Genomic DNA, 21,218 nt, shown 5'->3' with positions numbered 1-21,218 from the left:
CCTAGCATGTCCAGCACCTTACCTAAGTCACGGCATTTCAGCCCCATAGTGACTCCAGGAAACTGCCCGTGAGAACACGGAGCACAGAGACTCACCGAAGGAAACACGGGAATGTCAGAATCTGGATTCGGTCGCTCCTGACCCCCATCCAAGCTTAACCCCTGCCTTCCAATTCTCATGCCTGTCACATGAGCTCATCCACGGAGGGAGAGGGAGGGACCCGGACCCCTGCCTGCCTGTCCGGACCCATCATGATGGCACCAGCATGGACAGGGGAGTCCTAAGGCCGAGCCTGGTGAAGGCAGTCGGGGTCCCGCGTCTGTGCCACCTACCCACTGGCTCCTGCGAGCCTGCGGCCCAGCTGGGGGGCGAGTCCACGTCCCTCGGGGATCCGAGAAGCAAGGGGCACAGCTGGCCGAGAGTCTCTGAAGGAGAGACCCTGCAGGGAGCACTGGCTGTGCGGCAGAGCCTAGTGAGGGCAGGAAAGCGGCTGCCTGCAGGAAGGCGCCCGAACAGCGCAGGGCAGGGCCGCCGACGGCACCTGCCGGGCCTTGCGCTTTTCCTCCCATCCCTTTCCGTCTGCCTTCTACCGCCGCCTTATTTTCAAACAGTATTTCAATAGCGCTTAAGGAACAGAACATACATCTAGGAGACTCTGCCACACGTGCTTCCGTGTCCATCCATCCTACTACATATGAAAGGCCTTCCCAGGGGCCAGAGGGACCGGACAGCAGGTGAGGCATGTGTCCAGCAAGAAGCAGAATGGGGCTCTGTCCACGGGACCCGGACGGTCCCCCAAGCACCTCCAGGAGGAAGCCTGAGCACAGAGCCAGGAGGAAGCCCTGAGCACAGAGCCGGGAGGAAGTCCTGAGCACTGAGCCGGGAGGAAGCCCTGAGCACAGAGCCAGGAGGAAGCCCTGAGCACCACGAGTGGCCCCCAAACCAAAACAACAACAAACCAACCCAGAAAAACACAACAAAGGATCTTCTAAACCGTTTCAAAATCAGCTGCTGACATGCTGCTTAACCCTTACATACTTCAGACTTTTTGCCCAAAGATTTTCTCCTCTATGGCATTGCTATCTCTCTACTAACACATAAGATTCAGTCCAATAAGAATTTCTCTGATAATTCAAAACTCCCTTTACAGTTATTTTTTTTCCTTTTTAGGTCACACCAAGCAATGCACAGGGGTTACTCCTGACTCTGCACTCAGGAATTACTCCGGGTAGTGTTCGGGGGACCATGTGGGATGCTGGGAATTGAACCCGGGTCGGCCTCGTGCAAGACAAACACCCTATCCGCTGTACAATCGCTCCAGCCCATACGGTTATTTTTTAAAAGAGATTACACTCATGAAAACACCAGTGTGCTAAGTTTCCTAAAGCTGTGGGTCTGGCCCTATCTGGGACTGAATAACTTTTTCCTTTTTTTTTTTGCTTTTTGGGTCACACCTGACGATGCACAGGGGTTACTCCTGGCTCTGCACTCAGGAATTACCCCTGGCCGTGCTCAGGGGACCATATGGGATGCTGAGATTTGAACCTGGGACTGAATAACTTTTAAAAGCATGTTTAAAATCAACTTTATTATTTCTTACCAGTAAATGTTTGATTTGTATCTCTTTTTTATATACCTAAACACCGGAGTGGGGGTGGGGGGTTCACATAAGTGTTTTTCTAATCGCCTCACTCCTCCTATATTACTTCATATTTTCAAGCTAGCCTTTTAAGCAATTTTTAATTTTAAAAAATTGCTATTTATTAAAAAAGTTAAAATGACGTGTCACTGTTTAACAATTACTTTCCTGGACATTTCTACCCCTTTTGTCTACTGTGCACAAATTAAATTTTCAGCAGCAATATTCATTCCTTTTGAAACAGTGACTCCCCTTACCCTTCCCGGGCCTGCCGCAACCTGCCAGACGGAAGGGCTGTGCCCAGAGCATGGGCTGCAAAGCCAGAAGGACCCCAGCAGCGCAAACCTGTGCTGTCCGAGAGCGGGAGACGCGTGACCTAACGCCAAGCGGTGTCAGAGCCTGAGGAACGCGAGAGGCACCGGGCGAGAGAGGCGAGAGCTCACTCGAGGGCCAGTCTGCAGGTCAGGCCTTGCGGGCAGAGTGAACGACAAAAGCAAGGGAGCGAGAGCGGCAGGACGGCCCGAGCGACAGCGCAGCAGGCAGGCAGCCTGCCCCACCCCCGGCCCGCTGAGCCGCACAGGAGGGACCCCTGAGCACTGCTGGAAGTGGCCCCAAACAAAAACGTAACAGCATAGCTCAGCTCAGCACAGAACTGCAAAAGCTCAGAGGAAAGAGAAAACAGAGCAGAAATCCAGGAATAGGACTGGAGGGAGTAAAGAGGGGTTTAGACGCTTCACTGTGGATAGCCGGCCCGGGTCTGAGCCTCTGCACCATGAGGGCCCTGGCACAGAGCCTGAAGGACCCCCAATACCACTGGATGTCATCTCCACAGGAAGGAAGGAAGGAAGGAAGGAAGGAAGGAAGGTAGGAAGGAAGAAAGGAAGGAAGGAAGGAAGGAAGGGAGGGAGGGAGGGAGGGAGGGAGGGAGGGAGGGAGGAATCCAACAGTAAAATCTGAAACTGCACAAACGCAGAGATGCAAGACATCCGGTTGATGCCAGAGCCCACGGGAAGGAAGACCAAGAGCAAAGACTGTTTGTCATCAAACACGCCCTTAAGAGCACTGGGAGTTGGGCTGGAGCGATAGCACAGCGGGTAGGGCATTTGTCTTCCATGTGGCTGCCCCGGGTTCGATTCCCAGCATCCCATGTGGTCCCCTGGGCACCACCAGGGCTAATTCCTGAGTGCAGAGCCAGGAGTGACCCCTGTGCACCGTGCCGGGTGTGACCCAAAAAGAAAAACAAACCCCTGGGAGCGAGTGGGGGAGCGAGCTCGAGGGCTGGCACGCGTGTGCTGCCGAGGGGAGCCCCGGGTTCAATTCCTGGCACCACACACTTGGCCCAAGCACTGCAGGGAGCAAGTCGGGGTCCCTGAGCACCGCAGGGTCAAGCCCCCGAGCCAGAGAGCACTGAGACCCCGTGAGTGCCTTTCCTTCAAATCTCCCTGGAATTTCACCCTCGCTGGCCGTCCTGTCCTATGAGACCCTGTCCAGGTGGGTGCTGCGACCCTCCAGGAGCAAGAAGCCACTGAGGCAGGGAGAGGCCAGGGACGGGGGGCGGGCAGGAGGGGCTGAGCACTGGCCCTGTGGCTGCCACGACGCGGGGCCCCACGCAGGCCGGCAGGCGCCTGCTCTGTCCGTCCGTCCCCACCTACAAAGTGGCGGAGTGACGGCCTGACCCGGGGCCACTAAGGCGCCCGCAGAGTCAGCGCGCAGGGGCGGCAGATTGTCACGGCATCGGTTCTATCAAGTCTCACTTGAGGGTCCAGGAATCCTGCATTCTCCATATTTCTTCTACTCCATTTCTATTCCAAGTAAGCTGAGCGTTCAAGTCTGACCTCAACCTAATTTGGGTTTAAAAGCAAGATTTAAGGCTGGAGAGAGCTCAGCAAGCCGGCACGGGCCCGCACGCGGGGGCCTGGGCTGGACCCTGCGTCCCGCGGCCCCCGCGCCTGGCCCCGATCCCCACCTCGGGGCGGGGCGCAGCCCCCGTGTGGGGTAGGACAGAAAGTAAAAGCAAGGTGGCTTTCCAGTCTGACTTTGTTAGACCCTTAGGTAGCCCCGTGAGGACTCTGACTAGACCCAGGAAATGCTGCACAGTATATACTGACCCAGCCCTTAGAAAGTACTGAAAAATCATACACAAAAAACCCCAAAAAGATACAGAGGGCCAGAGAGAGTTCGGTACGGCAGGCGTGGCGCTCGCCTTGCGTTTGGCTGTGCCGACCCAGCACCCTGGAGGGGCGGCCGAGCACTGCCAGTGTGGCCCGAAACACAAAAAATCGAAAAAGAAAAAGATTATGAAGCCTGTCTGGTAACACAGGGGTGTGTTCAGCTGCTGGCCTTGCCATGCCGCGCCGGGGTCCCTGAGCAGTGCCAGGGGTCACTCGCCAACACGAAGCCAGGAGCAGCCCCCGGTGAACTGGTGAACAATCAGAGGAAGGCTAAAAAGCACAACTGTCCCCACGTAAACACGGGTCTGGAGCGGACGGGACGAGAACTCGAGAGTGAAGCGGCATGTCTCGGCCCAGGGCTAGGGGCGAGGGCCCCCAAGGGGGCCGGGGTGAGAGCCGTGCCCACGGGCGGGGGCAGGGTCGGGCAACCGTGAGGGGGGGGCCAGGTGACTGTCCCCCACCCAGGAGGAGGCTGGAGAGGGGCACAGGGCTTGGGGGTGGGGGTCGGGGGGGTGTCGTGGACCCAGAGTGTCCGTCCCACCTTTCTTCTCTGCGCCCCCGGAAGCGCGGGTCCTCGGGGTCCCGGGGAAATCGCTCCTCTCCAGGTCTGCGGCCTTCCCACGCTCCGGGGGGCCCCCGGGCCGCGCCCCGGCCGTCCCCCTCGCTGAACTCCCTGTGGTCGGGGGGGAACGGAGGCCCGGGGCCCCCGCGCCTCCACTTCTCTTCCTGGGGCAGAGGTCCTCCTCGGCCCTCAAATTCACGTAAGCGGTGGCCAAAGCGCTTGTCGGGGTGGAAGTCGTCTGGTCTGCTGAAGTCGTCGGGGAAGTCGGGGTGGGGGCCGCGCCTATCGGGGGCACCCCTGCAGTCCTGGCCGCCCCGGAAAGGGCCCCTCTCAGGACCGTGCTCCGGGCCGCCGCTCTGCTCATGCCTCCGCTCTGACAGGGGGCCCAGGTGGTGGTTGGGGGGGCCACGGGAGTCACCTGGAGGAGACAAAGCTGACTTTTACCATCTTTCGGGCATCCTGCAATCACAGCATTCCCACAGTTTCAGACTCTCCCTGCAGTGCTCCTGCGCCCCTCCATCCTCCTCGCTGGCTCTCGGCCACCTCAGGAGACAGAAGTCCCCGAGGCAGCACCGAGTGCAGGGAGTGGGGGTCTGGGGCACAGGCCTGGACGTAGGGGCCCTAGCGAGGCAGCCGGGCCCCGGGCAAACCCTTGGTCTGTCTGCAGAGCCGTCGGCAGGGGTCCGTGCCGGATGCAGAGACCCCGAGGACGAACGCCCCTTCCCCACCCTCTCTGCGGCAGGACGCCCGTGCCCAGCCGCTCGAGCACACCAGGAGGGGACACGCGTACGAGCCAGGCCGCGGGCAGAGAGCCGACGGCAGCCAGCCCCCCGACAGGCCGACTCTCCCGCGCACCGCCCTGATTCGCTCCCGGGGCAGGACCCCGAGGTGCGGGGCCGGGAGCTGGGACCCTGCGGGACCCCCGGAGCGCCCGCTGTGCCCACAGACCTGCTCGGAATAAAGCCCCGCCAGACACAGAGACTATGGGCCTTTCGAGTGAGAGCTACGGCGACCTCTGAACCTTCCTGTGCTCTCGTTTTGTGGGGGGTTTATCTTTGGGGTCATGCCCTTCTGTGCTCAGGGGTTAGTCCTGGCAGTGCTGAGGGAACCTTGGGATTCTGGGGGTTGAACCCAGGTCGGCTGAGTGCAGGGCAAAGGCCCGACCCGCATATTGCTCCAGCCCCTGATCTAATTTGTAGAGGAACATTTCACTTCACGGATCATTTCTATGAAAGAAATCCCTGTCTACACACACCGCTATCACCAGTGTTCCCTTCTCTACAAGGCCATCTCCATTGTTTCTGGTGTTCAGAAACCCACCAAGGATGAATACCTGAATACATGTAAGCCACTGAAAGATGGATGCAAACGGAAAGAGGCAATTAGGTTTGTGATGGTTACCCTTGTGTACTTCCTAACTCAAAAGGGCTGCAACTAGCTACAGACATACCTATTTTTTTTTTGGGGGTCACATCCGGCAATGCACAGGGGTTACTCCTGGCTCTGCACTCAGGAATCACCCCTGGCGGTGCCCAGGGGACCCTATGGGATGCTGGGAATCGAACCTAGGTCGGCCGCATGCAAGGCAAACGCCCTCCCCACTGTGCTATCACTCCAGCCTGACATACCTATTTCTTGATTAACAAATTGTTTACATTGAACCTTTTGTAAGAGGCAGCAACGAGACGCTCTTGCTTCTAAAGCAACACATTTTTAAAAATGAGATTCTGGGGCCAGGGCAATAAGACAGCAAGTAGGACACTTGTCCTGTGCACGGCTGACCAGGTCTGATCCCCGGCACCCCACAGGGTCCCCAGAGCGCACCAGGAGTGACCCCTGAGCACCCCTGGGTGTGGCCCCCAAACAAAAGCAAACAAAGAGATTCCTCTCCTCCCCCAGCGTGTGCCGCCCCTGCATTCTCCTCGCAGCAGGACACACGTGTCGAGTCCTTCCTGCCCTCGTAGCCACCAGTCACCGGCGTGGCCCTCCCCACCTCCCCTCGCCACTCAACAGGAACAGAACCTCGAGCATCTCTGGGATAAAATTACCACACCATGGGGCTGAGGGAGAGCACTGCGGGCAGAGCACTTGCCATACATGTGGCTCCCCTGGGTTCCACTCCTGATCCCACACTGTCCCTGAGCGAAGGGCCAGGAGCAGACCCTGAGCACGGCTGGCTGTGGCCCCAAGACAAAACAAACTGCCACGCTAGACGCCACCCTGATGTCCACTCCTCTCGTCATCTCGGCCTCCTCTCCTGTCCTGCGGTGACCCAGTCCTCTCCGGGGAGGAAACTCTCTCCTCTCAACGGGCCCTGGGTCCTTCCCTGCCGACAGAGCGACTCCCCGGGCTGCCCCTGCAGCCAACAGCTGCTTCTTCGACTCTAGCTGCTGCCTCTGCTGTGCCGTCAGGCCTGTCCACTGGACCAGTGCCCTGCGGCTCCAGGCCACCCGCCCCGTGGCGCAGAAGGAATACACCCCCAGACGTGGCGGGGCGGCGTGGGAGGGGGCCTCGCCCCCCTCTGGCCCCGGGAGGAGAGAGCAGGAGGAGGACGGGCGAGACGGGTGTGCGGAGTGTGGGCAGGAGGGAGGGGAGGGAGGCAGACAGACTCGGGCTGTCCCGAGGGGCACCCTGGGGGACAGACACCTGCGACAGGGCCCACAACGGGAAGAGCGTTCTCGGGACTGGAGGACGCCGAGGGGAGAGCCCGAGAGGGCCCGGACCGGGCGACCCAGGGCTCTGTGCTCAGGCAACCGCGCCGCCAGCGCTAGGGACGAGTGCAGGTGGCCAGACCACGCAGGGCACCTGAGACCCCGCACGGCCCCTCTAGCCCTCAAGGAGAGCTCCTGACACTTCTCTGGCAACCACACCTGTGTGAAGGACACACTCGCCTACTCACTGCCTGTCCCACCTCCAGTGACACACAAAGTCTGAGGGTTTGAATTCCCAAAGCACCAAGGCTAACAAGTACTTTTTGCGCTCTCGCGCTCTCTCTCTCTCTCTCTCTCTCTCTCTCTCTCTCTCTCTCTCTCTCTCTCTCTCCCTCCCTCCCTCCCTCTCTCTCTCTCTCTCTCTCCTTCTTTTTTTTTGGCCATACCCGGTGACGCTCAGGGGCTATTCCTGGCGGGGTTTGGGGGACCCCATGGGAAGCCGGGGATGGAACCTGGGTCAATGCAAGGCATGTACCTTACCCGTTGTACTATCACTCCAGCCCCACAAGTACTTTTCTTTCCTCTTTTTATTTTTTTTGGGGGGAGGGTGTGTGTGTGAGAACACGATTTCCTGCTGCTCACGTCCGGACCCAGCACGGCGCCCTGCAGAGCGTAGGCTTCCCCGCCCCACCCAGTGAGCTCGGTCGTGCAGAACTGTGGCCACTTGTGATTCCCTTACCCTGCTTCTCTCTGTTGCACACACCCCTGAGGAAGATCACCCCGTAACAGGCACTACTCTTCCTCTACTCAAGTGGGGGTGAGACCCTACAACGTACACATAGGTTCAGGGGCCCAATGAGGAACAAGTGCGGGTGAGGCCGGAGCGAAGGCACAGCGGGGAGGAGGTTCGCCCTGCACACGTGGCCGACCCGAGTGCAACCCCCGGCATCCCACAGGGTCCCCCAACCACTGCCAGGAGGAACCCCCGAACATCACTGAGTGCGACCCAGAAGGAGAAAAAAAAAAAAGGAAGAAGAATGAGTGTGTCTGAGCCTGCGCTGGCTGCAGTGTGGCCCCCGCCAAGCCCCCTCTCTGCCAGCAAGTCTCCCGCTCCAGCCCCCTCGCCCAGAACAGGGCCCGGCCCTCCCTCAGCTCCTGGGCCTAACTCTTCTCCCTCCCCCTATCTGGACACTGGGACCGACAAACTGCACAAACGAAACGCCCGGAACCCAACGTTCCGGCCCCCTCCGCACCTCCCACTCTCTCTCTCGCCCGGCCAGCCCAGCCCGGCGGCCAGCCCCAGGGTCTGTCCACGCTGCCCACTGCTGCACCCCCACGTGAGCGCGACGGCTCTGCACCTGCCCCCCGACCAGAGCAGCAGACTGCACGGTGCAGCCAACACCCAGGCCGGCCGCTCCAGACTCCTCCACCTCCCCGCCCCGTCCCCTTCAGAGCAAAGCACGTCCCTGAGTCTGACCAACTGGGGTGAGAAAACGAACATGTACCCGGGGGGCTACGGGCTTAGTCAATGGAAATGAGAAAGTGGTCTTCGGAAGACAATCGCCACGCGGGCCCCGGCTGGCCGCTCGCCAAATTCTCCAGCACATCAGCACATCTGAAGAAGCCAGCGCAGGACACGGGCTGGGGGAGCGGGGAGTCAGTCAATGAGCCTGGGTGCTTCCTGCCAGCGGCACGAGCCCCTCCGTCCTCGGGGAGGCAGGGCATGCCTTGTAGCGGTGAGCACCGGAGCTGCTCCTCTGCCACCGCCGGCAAGGCGGGCACGTGGCGGGGCTTTAAGGCCGGGGACTGTCCGGCCACCTCCTGGGGGTCAACCGCTTGGCTAACTAGAGCAAGCCTCGGACACCCACTTCAGACACGGTTGTTAACTGAAGTAACTGCCCTCATTTCTTCTGCAGACTGAAAATACCGTCCTAGCGAATACTTACCCACAGAAGCCACTTGCTGTAAGATTTATGCAAAAGTACCTGAGTCTCTCGTTAGGGCAAGTGACTATTTACCTTTGTTCGGGCCAGGTCCTTGTCCGGGGTTCAGAGGGGGGATGCGACCTTGTGATCCCTGCTGCCCGAGTCCCGGGATCAAGGGTGGGGGGCCTGTGTTCTGTCCTTCCTGGAAAGACATTGCGAGAGCAGGGGAGTCAGACTCCTGCGCCCCCCGAATAGCAACTTTATTAGTATGCAACAAGACAAGAGACACCGAGTCACCCTTAAAGGAGCCAGCAATAAAGGACAAGTGTATCCAAGCTGACCAGAAATGGGGGGAAAGAAATACTTTCTCTTCCCACAACACACAGTGGCCGAGACTGCGCACGGCTTACTCCGGCCGGGCCTGCTCCTGGCAAGCCTCACGGGAACACTCGGAAGGCACTGAGCCCAGAACCACAAGTCCTGCATACAGAAGAACGGTTTCGTGTGTTCTGGGCCACACGCGGCCGTGCTCGGGGCTTAGTCCTGGTTCTGTGCAGAGACCATTCCTGGCAGGCCTGGGGGCACTCTGGGATGCTGGTGACTGTACCCGGGCTGGCCACATGCCAGGCGAGCACTGTACCTACTGGACCACTCAGGCTCCCCACAAAGCAACTTCTGACCCCGGCAAAGCCCCAGGAATCTACCCAGGTAGGGCAGCTCAACTTCATACCCAGCATTTCCCAAAACCCTACTGGCTCGCTTCCAAACTAGGTGACGGGCCGAAACATCCAACAGCCAGAGAGGGCTTTGGTTTTATCATGGAGTTCAGAGTTTTTATACTCGAACACCACAGTGATTCCAGAGACAGAAGGAGGGGCAGAAAGAGCAAAAGGTTTGGTTATTTCTGAGGACATTTTACATCTCCCAAGTGGCGAGACGCAAATCTTGGCTCCTATTTGAACAAACTGAAATCTGACGTCCTGCACTCCGGCTAGCCCAGCCTTCTAACCCTGTTGTTTCAGCGGACGGAATCACTGTGCACAGGTTACGGTGGCTGGAGGAAACGTGCTGGTAAGGGTGGGGAAGAGGCCAGGGGCACACTCACAGGGGGACACTCACAGGGTGACACCCAGGCCTCACAGGCATGGTCCTGGATCAGTCCCTGGCACCGTCAGGAGTGTCCCCACCACTGTGTCCCCACAGCACAGCCCACCGCGCCCTCCCACAAAGGAAAAGGAAAAACTCTTTGGGTCAATGCAAAGAAACTGCTAGTGAGTGCTGGTACTGAGTTGCATCTCCTATCACGGCTCCCCTTCCCTAGGAAAAGCTGGGATGTGAAAGCAGTTTTGTTACTGATGCTGTTTATACTGTTCTCGTAGCAGGTTTAGTCACTGAATATATGTAATGGACCAGTTCTGGGGTACCTGGAAGACCATGCAGTGCTGGGCACCGAGTCTAGGAACCCCCCACCCAGTCCCCCCCCCACACACACATGCACGCACGCGCACACACGTCCAGTGCTGCCAACCATCTCACTGGCCCTATTATTTGTCCATTTGTTCACTTATCAGAGGACTTGATCCCTGGTTCTGGGGAACCAGTATTTAGACACAGCGAGGGGATCCAGAATTAGAAAGACACAGACAAAAATAAACAAACTCAGAAGTAGGGCTGAGCTGGAGTTTGGAGGCCTGAGTCTCTGTAGCGAGGACAGAGGATGTGAGCAGCAGGTTTCACCAGAACAGAAGCTGCAGGAACCCAGTAACTCCAACACACCCCCAGGAGGTCAGTGACCAGGCGCTCGCAGGAACACAGAGCAGCCAAATGTAGATTACATCAAGCTTTAGGCAACTCAAGACAGCAAGTCTTGACTCACCTGTAAGTTCTGAAAAGTAGCTAATAAAATCTGAAAAAAACTTAAAAGTTTTCAAGTGCCTTTTGTTTTCAATGCAGAACAGTTTCATGTTCTGGGAGGTTTACACGGAGAGTAACAATCTATTCCTTTTATAAGTTCATGAGGATTCAGCAAGTCCAGGGGGCAACACAGATTCTCAAAGGTGCTTGATCAAGCTGGTTCTTTGTTTTGTTTTGGGGCCACATCTGGTGGTGCTCAGGCTCACTCCTGGTTCACAGCTACAGTGCTCGGGGCTGTATGTGGTACCAGGGATGGAACCTGTGTCAGCCACAAAGCAAACGCCCGGCCCGCAGCCCGTTTGGCAGACACCCGAATGTTCTCACTGGCAGGATCTGCAGCGAGTCTCCACCCTACGGCCTGGGACCCAGCACTCCTTCGCTCGCTCACTCGCTCATGTGATACAAGCTGGGGGCAGAAACCTTTCCTCACGCGCACCCCAAGAATGCTCTGAAGTCAGACTGTCCAGAACTCCGGGAACACCACCCGGGGCAGAGCGCCGAGCAGGGTTACACCGACTCAGGCTCATGCAGTTACTGTGTGATCCAGCAGCCCGGACTCTCCTGATACCTCCCTCCCACGGGGACTCGGAGTGGGCCTGGCGACCGAAGGAAGGGCCAGGGAAAGCTCCACAGAAACGTCACGTCTTATACGTATGCTCATGGGCGAGGTAAAAATGTGAACGGACGTCACTGAAGAGCCGCCACTCGAGGACACCGTGTCTGAACTGGGCTACCTCTAAACCACTGGCTGAGGTGCAAAGAGAGAGACCGGACTATGACATCACCCGACAAGCTCCCAAAGGTGCAGACGGGAGGAAGGCAGCCGGCAGACTGGGGGCACTCCAACTCCAAAGGTCAGAGCCCGGGCTAAAGAGGTGACAGTGGGCAGGGCACTCATCTTGCGTACGGCTGGCCTGGGTCCGAGGCTCAGCACGCCATCTGGTTTCTACAAGCCCACCAGGAGTGACCCCTGAGCACAGGGCCGTAAGTCCTGAGCACTGCTGTGTGTCCCCGAAACAAAACAGAGAGGGGGGATGTGCCAGGCAGACGCTGGTCCTTCCCGGGAAGCTGTGAGGAGCAGGCCGCCAAGGGGACAAGAGACAGCGCACCGGGCAGGGAGCGGCCGTGCACGTGGCCTGCCCAGGTCGGATCTCGGGCACTGACACGGTGGCCCGAGCTGCCGGCAGAAATTCCTGAGTGCAGAGCCAGGACCCGGCCCCGAATGCCCCCGGATGTGGCCCCAAACCACACAGCCTGCCCTGAACCGTCCTTCCAGCCGCACCTCTGAAGGGCAGCCACTCTCTCTCGATATGCACCCCGCCTCTGCGGGCAAGCCCAGCGGAGTGCCGGGCAGGGGGGGCTCTTACCTGGCTGAAGGGGGCCCGCGGCCCGTCGCCGAGCAGGGCCGTCTTCTGCTGCGGGAACGGCATGGGCCCTTGAGGCGGGTGTGGCCCTCGGGCCGGGTTCTGCTGTCCCTGCGGCCCTGGGGGCCCTGGCATGCCGCCCTGTGGCGGAGGCCCCATGGAGCCCTGGGGTGGTCCCTGCTGGCCCTGGACGCCGGGCGGGCCCAGGATGGCCCCCTGGGGCGGGGGCCCCGGCATGCTCCGCATCTCCTGTGGGCCGTGCCCCAGCAGCCCGCTCGGGGGGTGCGGGCCGCGCAGCTCCTGGGGCGGGTGGCCCAGCATCATGCCCTGGGGCGCGGGGCCCTGGCCCTCTCGGGGGCCAGGCGGGCCCTGCATGGCCCTGGGGTTCAGCCCCATCAGTGGTCCCTGAGACACGGGGCCCTGGATGCCTTGCGCGCCCGGCCCGCCCTGGAGCCCGTGGGGGTGGGGCGGGCCCTGCATCCCGCGCGGGCCGGGCGGGCCCTGCATGCCTTGGCCGCCGGGCGGCCCCTGCGGCCCCAGGTGACCCTGGGGGCCTGGCGGGCCTTGGGGGCCGATGTGACCTTGTGGCCCAGGTGGCCCCTGGGGGCCCATATGGCCCTGAGGCCCAGAGCCCCCCTGTGGCCCCGGCGGGCCTTGGGGTCCCAGGGGGCCGTGCGGGCCAGGGTGCCTCTGCAGGCCCTGGGGTCCATGCATGTCCTGAGGCCTGGGCATGCCCTGCGGTGGGCCCTGGGGCCCCTGTGGTCCCATGAAGCCCTGGGGCCCCCCGCCCCCCTGGTGCAGAGGAGGGCCTTGAGGGCCCATCTGTCCTTGGGGTCCAGGAGGCCGGAACTGTCCCTGCGGCCCTGGGGGCCCCATCTGGGCCATGTTCATGGGCATCTGCGGAGACGGGTGGGGCTGCTGGAAGGCCTGCGGCAGGGGGGCCATGGGCCCCGGCCCCGGGAAGGGCTGGGGGCCGAGGAGAGGGGTCCCAGCTGACGGGGGCGGCTGGATCTGCTCCGCCTGCTTCTGCGCAAGTCTTTCGATCTTCAGTTGCTAGAAAGAAGGAAGAGAAAGCACAAGGTCAGGGAGACCGGCACCCTGATGGCCAGCAATGCTGCCAGCCAGGCCGCGGGGACAGCCTCGCCGAGGGGAGCCGACACACTGCCCGGGACAGGCCGGCAGAGACTGAGCACACAGGCCTCCACCCACGCCAGGGCTGCCCAAGTGCAGTAGGAGTCTGCCACTCCTGGAGGGGTCAGAGACAGAAAGAGAGAATGAACGAACTGCCCTGAAAGTATTTTCCTGTAGGAAACCAGGTGAGTCCCAGTGAACACCAGGCTCGCTTTAGCTTCTCTGTTATAAACATCCACGCAGGGACCTGGGAAATGGCTCAGTAGCAAAGGCGCCTTGAGCCTGACCCCTGCACCTGGACGCCCATGAGCACCGAACACAGTCCCGAGGGCTTTGCTGTCTAGGACCCAAGAACAGGCGCACTGCAGCCAGATCGGGCATGCGGCCACGCCCAAGTCCCTGGCTTACGTGGCGAAGATTATCCCTCGCCTGCCTAGGGGAACTAGCTATCCTGAAAGCCAGGATTCTATTCTTGGGGTTGGTTTGAACCCTGGTCTGAACCCAGGCTCCCGCCTCACGCGCTCAGCCTGTCAGCCCCAGCAGGATCCTTCCAAAACCTGGCGGCCTGGCCGGAGATCGAGTCCAGCGGTAAAGTGCTCGCCTTGTACGAGGACAACCCGTGTTATAAACCCTGCGACTTCACACGGCCCTCGAGCCAGCCAGAGCGAGTGCTGAGTGCAGAGCCTGGAAAAACTAGCTTCCGACCATATGGTGCTCAGGTAAAAGGGATGGTGGTGCGAGCTGGAGCAATAGCACAGCGGGGAGGGCGTTTGCCTTGCACTCGGCCGACCTGGGTTTGATTCCCAACATCCCATAGGGTCCCCTGAGCACCACCAGGGGTGATTCCTGAGTGCAGAGCCAGGAGTAACCGCTGTGCATCGCCGGGTATGACCCAAAAAAGCGAAAAAAAAAAAAAGAGAGAGAGAGAGACAGTGGTGCTCATCTCACAACCTCCACATGTAAGCTCGGCTATCGGGCCAGTTTACACACTCTTTACACACTCATGAGTATCAGCTGGCTATTCAGCCTTCCGGCGGAGATCTCTGAGGCACCCTAGGGAGAGGTGCGGACCAAGTCCCCATTCCTCAGGCCGTAGCAGCCACACTCACACCACCACAGCTGCCGGGTGGGTTTTGTTTTTGTTTTTTGTCTTTTTGAGTCACAGCTGGCAATGCTCAGGGGTTACTCCTGGCTCTAAACTCCGGAATTACTCCTGGAGGTGTTCGGGGGGGGGGGGGGGGGAACCATATGTGATGTTGGGATTGAACTTGGGTTAGTCATGTGCAAGGCAAATGCCCTACCCATTATACTATTGCTCCGGCCCCATAAAATGAATTATTTGAAATAATCTGGGTCTGCTAAAGGTGCAAGCCTGAGGGATGGTTGGGAAAATGGGGGTAAGGGTGGAAGAAAGGTTACACTACTGGTGGGATTGGGGCTGGAATATTAATGACTGGAACAAATGCATCATTAAGAATTTTATAAACCAGGGCTAGAGCGATAGCACAGTGGGTAGGGCATTTGCCTTGCACGCGGCCGACCCGGGTTCAAATCCCAGCATCCCATATGGTCCCCTGAGCACCGCCAGGAGTGATTCCTGAGTGCAAGAGCCAGGAGTGACCCCTGTGCATCGCTGGGTGTGACCCAAAAAGAAAAAAAAAAAAATTTTATAAACCAAGTGGGAAAATTATTTTAAAAAACTGTTGTGGGGGCTGGAGAGATAGCACAGCGGGTAGGGCGTTTGCCTTGCACGCAGCCGACCCGGGTTCAAATCCCAGCATCCCATATGGTCCCCTGAGCACGGCCAGGGGTAATTCCTGAGTGCAGAGCCAGGAGTAACCCCTGTGCATCGCCAGGTGTAACCCAAAAAAAAAAAGCAAAAAAAAAAAAAAACCTGTTGTGGCATGGGATCCCAGATATAACTGTGTGAAAGACCACAAGCCACACGTGTGTGCGACCCTAGTGCCACAGAAAATTCAAGCACTCGCACACACACAAACACACACACACAGAGTGTATGAATCAGACTCATCTTAGAGACAGATTAATAAAGAGCACTCTGTGTGTCCTGGGAAAAAGCCCACAGTGCATGCTCCAGGCCCCTACAAGAGGCCGTTCTCATAAAGGCCATTCTTTGTTCTTGGGTCATCCCTCCCGGGGCCCCTCCCGAGAGCGTCACACACCTCCAGCAGCTGGGGGTTAGTATACTGCAACGTGGCCATTTCTTGCTCTATTTCCGCTTGCGTTTTTTTCTTTTCTTCCAATTTAATGTCCTCTTTTCTGTCATTTAGCACCTCGTTTGGGGCAGGAATTGGAACTTTGTTTTGCATCCAAGCCTTGGGAAAGAAGAGAATAGGAAAAATATTAACTGCGGTGTGAAAATTACAACGGTAGAAGGAGAAAACTCTACAACAGCATCCAGGAGAAAACCCCCGACAGTACCCTGGGCCCACTCCAGCCTGCTGCGCATAAGAAGTCCTGGCAAGCCGCCTGCTGCCCCGCCAGCTTGTAAAGGAAGGAGACAGGACAAGCACAGCACAAGGGAGAAACTCCAGGGGACCACGACGGTCAGAGAGAATGCACGGCTACTCCGCTCCGCAGAGGGGCACGGGGACGGAAGCAGAAGAAACCAGCGCAGAAGTGAGCCACCAAGCCGCCACGTACTCTCTCACTCCATTCCTCCTTTCCCTCATTCCTTTTGTAACTTGGATGATACCAAGGTGAGAATCAAAGGATCTAAAAATTCCCGACAAACTCAGCACTCATTATAACGTACAAATGAAAACTACTGTCTCTGAATGCCTCAATTATGTGACCATGCGCCAAACACTGTCTTCGGTCTAGAAACACATTTGGCAGGAAAGGAGGAGGAGAAAGGCTTCGGAGGCCAGGGACTCCGGCAACGGGACCTCTCAGAGAGCAGACGAGGGGGATGCCCGGGGACTCACCTGCTGGAACTGAGCGGGAATAGGCTTCGCATAAGGAACTTTCTTCTGGGGAACTTTTTTCTGATCCTTCTGCATCACCTCCTCCATTCCCCAATCTAAGCCCGGAATCGTCATTTCAATTTCATTGGATTCGTCTTTCCCTGTAACCACGAAGACAAGCAGTGAGCCAGGAAAATGAACACAGATGAGTTCCACATCAATTAGCACTTTTTTTTTTTTTTTGCGCTTTTTGGGTCACACCCGGCGATGCACAGGGGTTGCTCCTGGCTCTGCACTCAGGAATTACCCCTGTCAGTGCTCAGGGGACCATATGGGATGCTGGGAATCAAACCGGGTCGGCTGCATGCAAGGCAAACGCCCTACCCGCTGTGCTATTGCTCCAGCCCTTCACACATTTTTTTGAAAAATGAAAATTTCCATGTTATGGAGTTCACTTCAGTTTTATTCACATTTCTCAATACAATAAAAATGAAAAGGGCGACCCCAGCTGGCCTCAGCACGTCAAGGGGCCTCAGACGCAGGCCTTGCCTGGAGATGCTGGGGGTCAGCCACAGCCAGAGGAGACTGGGCAGCCCCGGGGGACCCGGGATTCCACTCAGCTAACTGAACTCGGCACACCAGACACGTGGCCCACCACGCTGCACCTGTTTGTTTGGGGTCACACCTGTCTGTACTCAGGGCTGACTCCTAGCAGGGCCCCGAGGTGCCACCTGCCGTGCCGGGACTGGAACCCGGGTCGGCTGCATGAAAGGTAAGCATGCTGCATTATCCCTCTGGCCCTGCACCCCTTACATTTATATTTCTCTTACCCATCTGTTCTTGCTCCATAGCTAACTTTAGTTGTTCTGGTATTCCCATTCCCGGAATTACCGCCAGGCTGTTGGGTTCAAGGTCATCTAGAAACAGGAAGACATATATTGTCCAGACTTGAAAAAAGTAGCTGTCCGATAACATTAACTTCATAAAAATGAAACACAAAGTTATAAATATGAATAACATAAAATACAATCATGGTGCCAATATTCAATGATGGCACACAAATCAATCTATTAAATGAAAATTAGATTTTGATAATCATCTCAAACTCTCACAAGCTTTTACAGACTCCCCTAAGGACAGATGTGCAACAGGTCTCACCATACTCGACTCCGTCTTCAGACATTCCAGGTAATAGGTTTAGGTTGTATCGATCCCGCATTTTATCACCTGGTCGATTTCGGGTCCAGAATTTGCTGTCGAAATAAAATTCTTGAGAATCAAGGTAGGGAAGAGAGCAGTTTTGTTGTCCTTCTACGCACCTAACCACGTAGACTCTTTAGAAACACAACAGTTTTACAATGCCTTTCTCCTGAGGCACTGTAAAAATGTGAAAACATTTTAATCAGAAGACAAAAACAAAATTCAAAACAAAGCCAAGTCATGCTTGATTTTCAGACTTCTCCTTGCATTTTTTAAGTCATTATAAAAATGTTTGGAAGAAAAACCAAGTAGCTCACCGATCAATCCATAAACAAAATAACATATACAAATTTATTTTCTACCGATCCGAAAGGATGGTGATTCCTTGGTGTGTTTTATTTTTCCCTTTTGGGTTTTGTTTGCTTATGGATCATACCTGGCGGTGCTGAGGGCTTATTCCTGCCTCGCGCAGAGAATCACAGGGGTGGTGCTGGGGACTGAACTCAGTAAAGCCGCATGAAAGGCAAAGTCCCTGTCTGCTGTGCTGTCGCTCCAGTTCCTCTGTTATTGTTAGCGTGAAGCTTACCTGGTGTGGTCATTGGAGCCCGAGCAGAGGATGTGTCCGAGCGGGTGCCAGGCCAGACTCCAGATCATCCCCTCGTGGGCCATCTCCATCCCGCCCACCTCCTTCTCCACCCTGGAAGAGGCAGACGGGAAACTCGGTCACGGACCTGCTACGCCCTGACACAAAGAGACACGCTCCTTTATTGAAACATGGCGGCTGTTCCTTTAAACGGGATCAGTCCCACACGTTTCGGGGGTGCTGATTTGTCATCGATAATGTGCTCACTATCTAAAGAGCACTTGAGAGAAAAACACGTCTCGAGAGCGTCACCGGGGTCAGGGATGCAGGGCAGCAGCAGCACACCTGTCTTACTCGTGAGGCCCCGAGTTCAACCCCAGCGACAACACGAAGACTTCACTCAATACACGGAAGGGCATGGCTCTCGGTCACCTGGAGAGCTCAGAGCACTGTTGTGTGAGGTCATCAGCTGCAACCCTGGCACCAAAAAGCAAAACCACAAGCCGCACAAAACACAAACCAGCCAAGAAATTCGGCTTCACCTGCTCTTACGGATCTCCACAAGGTGAAACAAGGGGGAACGCGCTGGGCTTACAAAACTGAGAACAGCAACGTTTCCGACACAGAGCTCAGAAAAAGATACAAACTGCCCTCTCAGATGTTCCCCGAGAACTAGAGCTTGTTCGTGTACCAAGTGGTACACCAGCGAGGGACGTGGCAGAGTTGGTGCCTCGCAGAGGTGAAGTCCTGGGTTAAGCTCCCAGCACTTACGCCCACCCCCCTGCCCGGACTCCCCCAGAAACACAGGGTGGCACATACCCGACATGCCAGAACAACAAAGAGCCGTCAGACCCTCCACTGGCAAAAAGACCTTCGTGAACAGGGTGCCAGGCGACCGCTAGAAAACAGGAAACACAGGGAAAGGTGAGGTGATGAGGGCCGCAGTGCGTTCCGGGCAGCAGGCACGGCGGGGGGGCGGCTCGTGGCAGGGACCTGTGGCTTCCTTCTTATGGCCGCGGAACACCTGCAGCTCTTCTTTCAGGTTCCGGATGTCAAAAAGCTTACAGAGGTGGTCACGAGAGGCGGTGAGCAGCCAGTTGCCATTGAGATTCAATTTCACTTCCATCACTGTGTTTTTATGGGCATGACTGGAAACAAAGTACCGAGAAAACAAGCTGTCAATTCAAAACAAGGAGCAACTGCCCTAATGATAGCTCCCATTACTGCACACGGATCAAGGCTGGGGGGGGGTTGGCCCATATATGTAACATCGTGGGAAGCACAGTCAAAAAGTGCACAAGACGGGCTGGAGCAATAGCATAGCGGGTAGGGCATTTGCCTTGTACGCGGCTAACCCGGGTTCGATTCCCAGCATCCCATAGGGTCCCCTGAGCACCACCAGGGGTGATTCCTGAGTGCAGAGCCAGGAGTGACCCCTGTGCATCGCCAGGTGTGACCCAAAAAGCAAAAAAAAAAAAAAAAAAAAAGTGCACAAGAAACAAGTGGATAATGGAAATAATGTCTGTTACTAGGCATCACTGTCATTAACCATTAAACAGCAACAAAGGAACAACTGGATTTAAAAAAATACAGATTATCTGAGTAGGGGAAACAGTGAAATGAAGTGACTAAGTTATTTTTCAACAAAGTTCCAATTTTACAAATTCCAGGAAGCAGCTCCCATTCAAACAAAGCAGGAAAAAGAACAAGAGGCAGCTGGAAGGTTAATCGGAGGCAGATGCTAACGGCTGGGGCCTGCTCGGAGCCAAGAAGTGGGGCCGGGCGCGCAGAGCAGCAATGCGGCACCCTGGCTCCTTCCCCGCTGGGGAACCAGGGAAAGCTGCTTGGTTTAATCATACGAAAGGCAGGCTGGTAAAAACGGATGTTTCTCGGAATTCTATGTCAGTTTCTATTACGTGGCTGTATCCAAAGTTAGCATCTCAGACCAAAACTGAAAACGAACTGAAAAATGGAGGGAAGATTCTGTATTCGATGGACCCTACACTGAAGCGATGCAGTGAAACGGAGACAGCTGGGCTACCCTCTGGTAGTGACGGAGACTCCGGCTCATACAACATTGGATGCATTTCCAGGGGGCCAGGACGGTAATAACCGCTCAGCAGCAGCCTCTACGATACCCACTGGAAACGTAGCTCTGGGTGGCAGAAGTACCCAGGTTCTGTTTAATTTCAGGAATTTAGGGAGAAATCAGACACCTCCACGCCGTCTGAACTGTGTTTTCAGGAGCAGAAGAACGCCTGCCACCCGGTGTCCCGGTGCTGCAGGGCCCAGGGGGCGGTTCCTAGCACTTACAGTGTCGCGAGACTCTGCCCGGTCTTGGGGTCCCAGAACTTGATTGGCTGCTGGCTGTCCTTGCTTCCTGAGACCACTAACCCTTTGGTGGGATGCCAGTCCACGCACTTCACATCAGCACCATGGCCTGTCAGAAACAAGTCAAGAGAGAAACCTCGTCAGCCCTGTGGAGACGGCAGCAGAACAACAGGCTAATTTAAGAACAAATGAAATCAACCTAGGAAATATTTTGGTCCTCGTGCTCTGCTGGCTGAAACGTGTCTGCAGGGACTCTCGAGCGTGATGCCCAGAAGGCATCCGGGCACAGCAGAGACGGCGGGGCTGCCGAGACACCCAAGAACCAAACCACTTCCCCAGGGAACCAAGCTCATGTTCTGGGCCACTCGAGGCATTTTGGAAGCTGAAACCTTCAGAGCCGCAACTCTGAATACTGTGCCGGGATTAATGCCAATTCTCAGCCATGATTGTTCCAAAGCCTTATCTTCAGATTTAGACAATACTGTGGGAAGTATTCCTTCTTCCTGATTCCATCTCCTGAATCAGTCTAAAAAGTAAGACCCCTGCCTCATTCACACATTAGATGAGAAAAGAAAATCTACTGTGTGTGTGTGTCTGTGTGTGTGTGTGTAACATGTCAGCATATCAACAAGCACTTCAAAGAATCTCTACCTCTCTAAAAACTCACAAAAGCTTTAAGTATTAGTATGATTTCCATGTTACAAGTGAAGAAAAAAAAGAACCTCAGGGGTTATGTGACATTATCAGACTCCAAAACGAATCCAAAAGGCAAACAGGAGCTGGGGTGGGACCCTAGACTGAATTCAGATTTTAGAGCCTT

The 21,218-nt window shown here is 56.6% G+C and overlaps 1 protein-coding gene across 2 annotated transcripts in view; it reads right to left on the bottom strand.

Annotated features, from left to right (window-relative positions):
• The window catches only part of WDR33 (WD repeat domain 33), a 107,546-nt gene that overhangs the window by 4,128 nt on the left and 82,200 nt on the right, over window positions 1-21,218 (bottom strand). The window contains exons 9-19 of one of the 2 annotated variants that reach the window (XM_055128230.1): window positions 20,381-20,507; window positions 19,061-19,215; window positions 18,887-18,965; window positions 18,071-18,181; window positions 17,443-17,537; window positions 17,115-17,201; window positions 16,306-16,445; window positions 15,541-15,693; window positions 12,230-13,279; window positions 9,042-9,150; window positions 4,352-4,790 (exon numbers count right to left, since the gene is read on the bottom strand). In XM_055128230.1, the coding sequence (XP_054984205.1) occupies window positions 4,352-4,790; window positions 9,042-9,150; window positions 12,230-13,279; window positions 15,541-15,693; window positions 16,306-16,445; window positions 17,115-17,201; window positions 17,443-17,537; window positions 18,071-18,181; window positions 18,887-18,965; window positions 19,061-19,215; window positions 20,381-20,507 (2,545 nt within the window). The remainder of the gene's footprint in view (window positions 1-4,351; window positions 4,791-9,041; window positions 9,151-12,229; window positions 13,280-15,540; window positions 15,694-16,305; window positions 16,446-17,114; window positions 17,202-17,442; window positions 17,538-18,070; window positions 18,182-18,886; window positions 18,966-19,060; window positions 19,216-20,380; window positions 20,508-21,218) is intronic. The other variant, XR_008628617.1, reaches the window with a different exon arrangement.

Source organism: Sorex araneus, chromosome 2 (genome assembly GCF_027595985.1).
Source record: "Sorex araneus isolate mSorAra2 chromosome 2, mSorAra2.pri, whole genome shotgun sequence".
NCBI lineage: Eukaryota > Metazoa > Chordata > Mammalia > Eulipotyphla > Soricidae > Sorex > Sorex araneus.
Note: the sequence above shows the minus strand (reverse complement) of the source record. Positions and strands in the feature narration are given on the sequence as shown.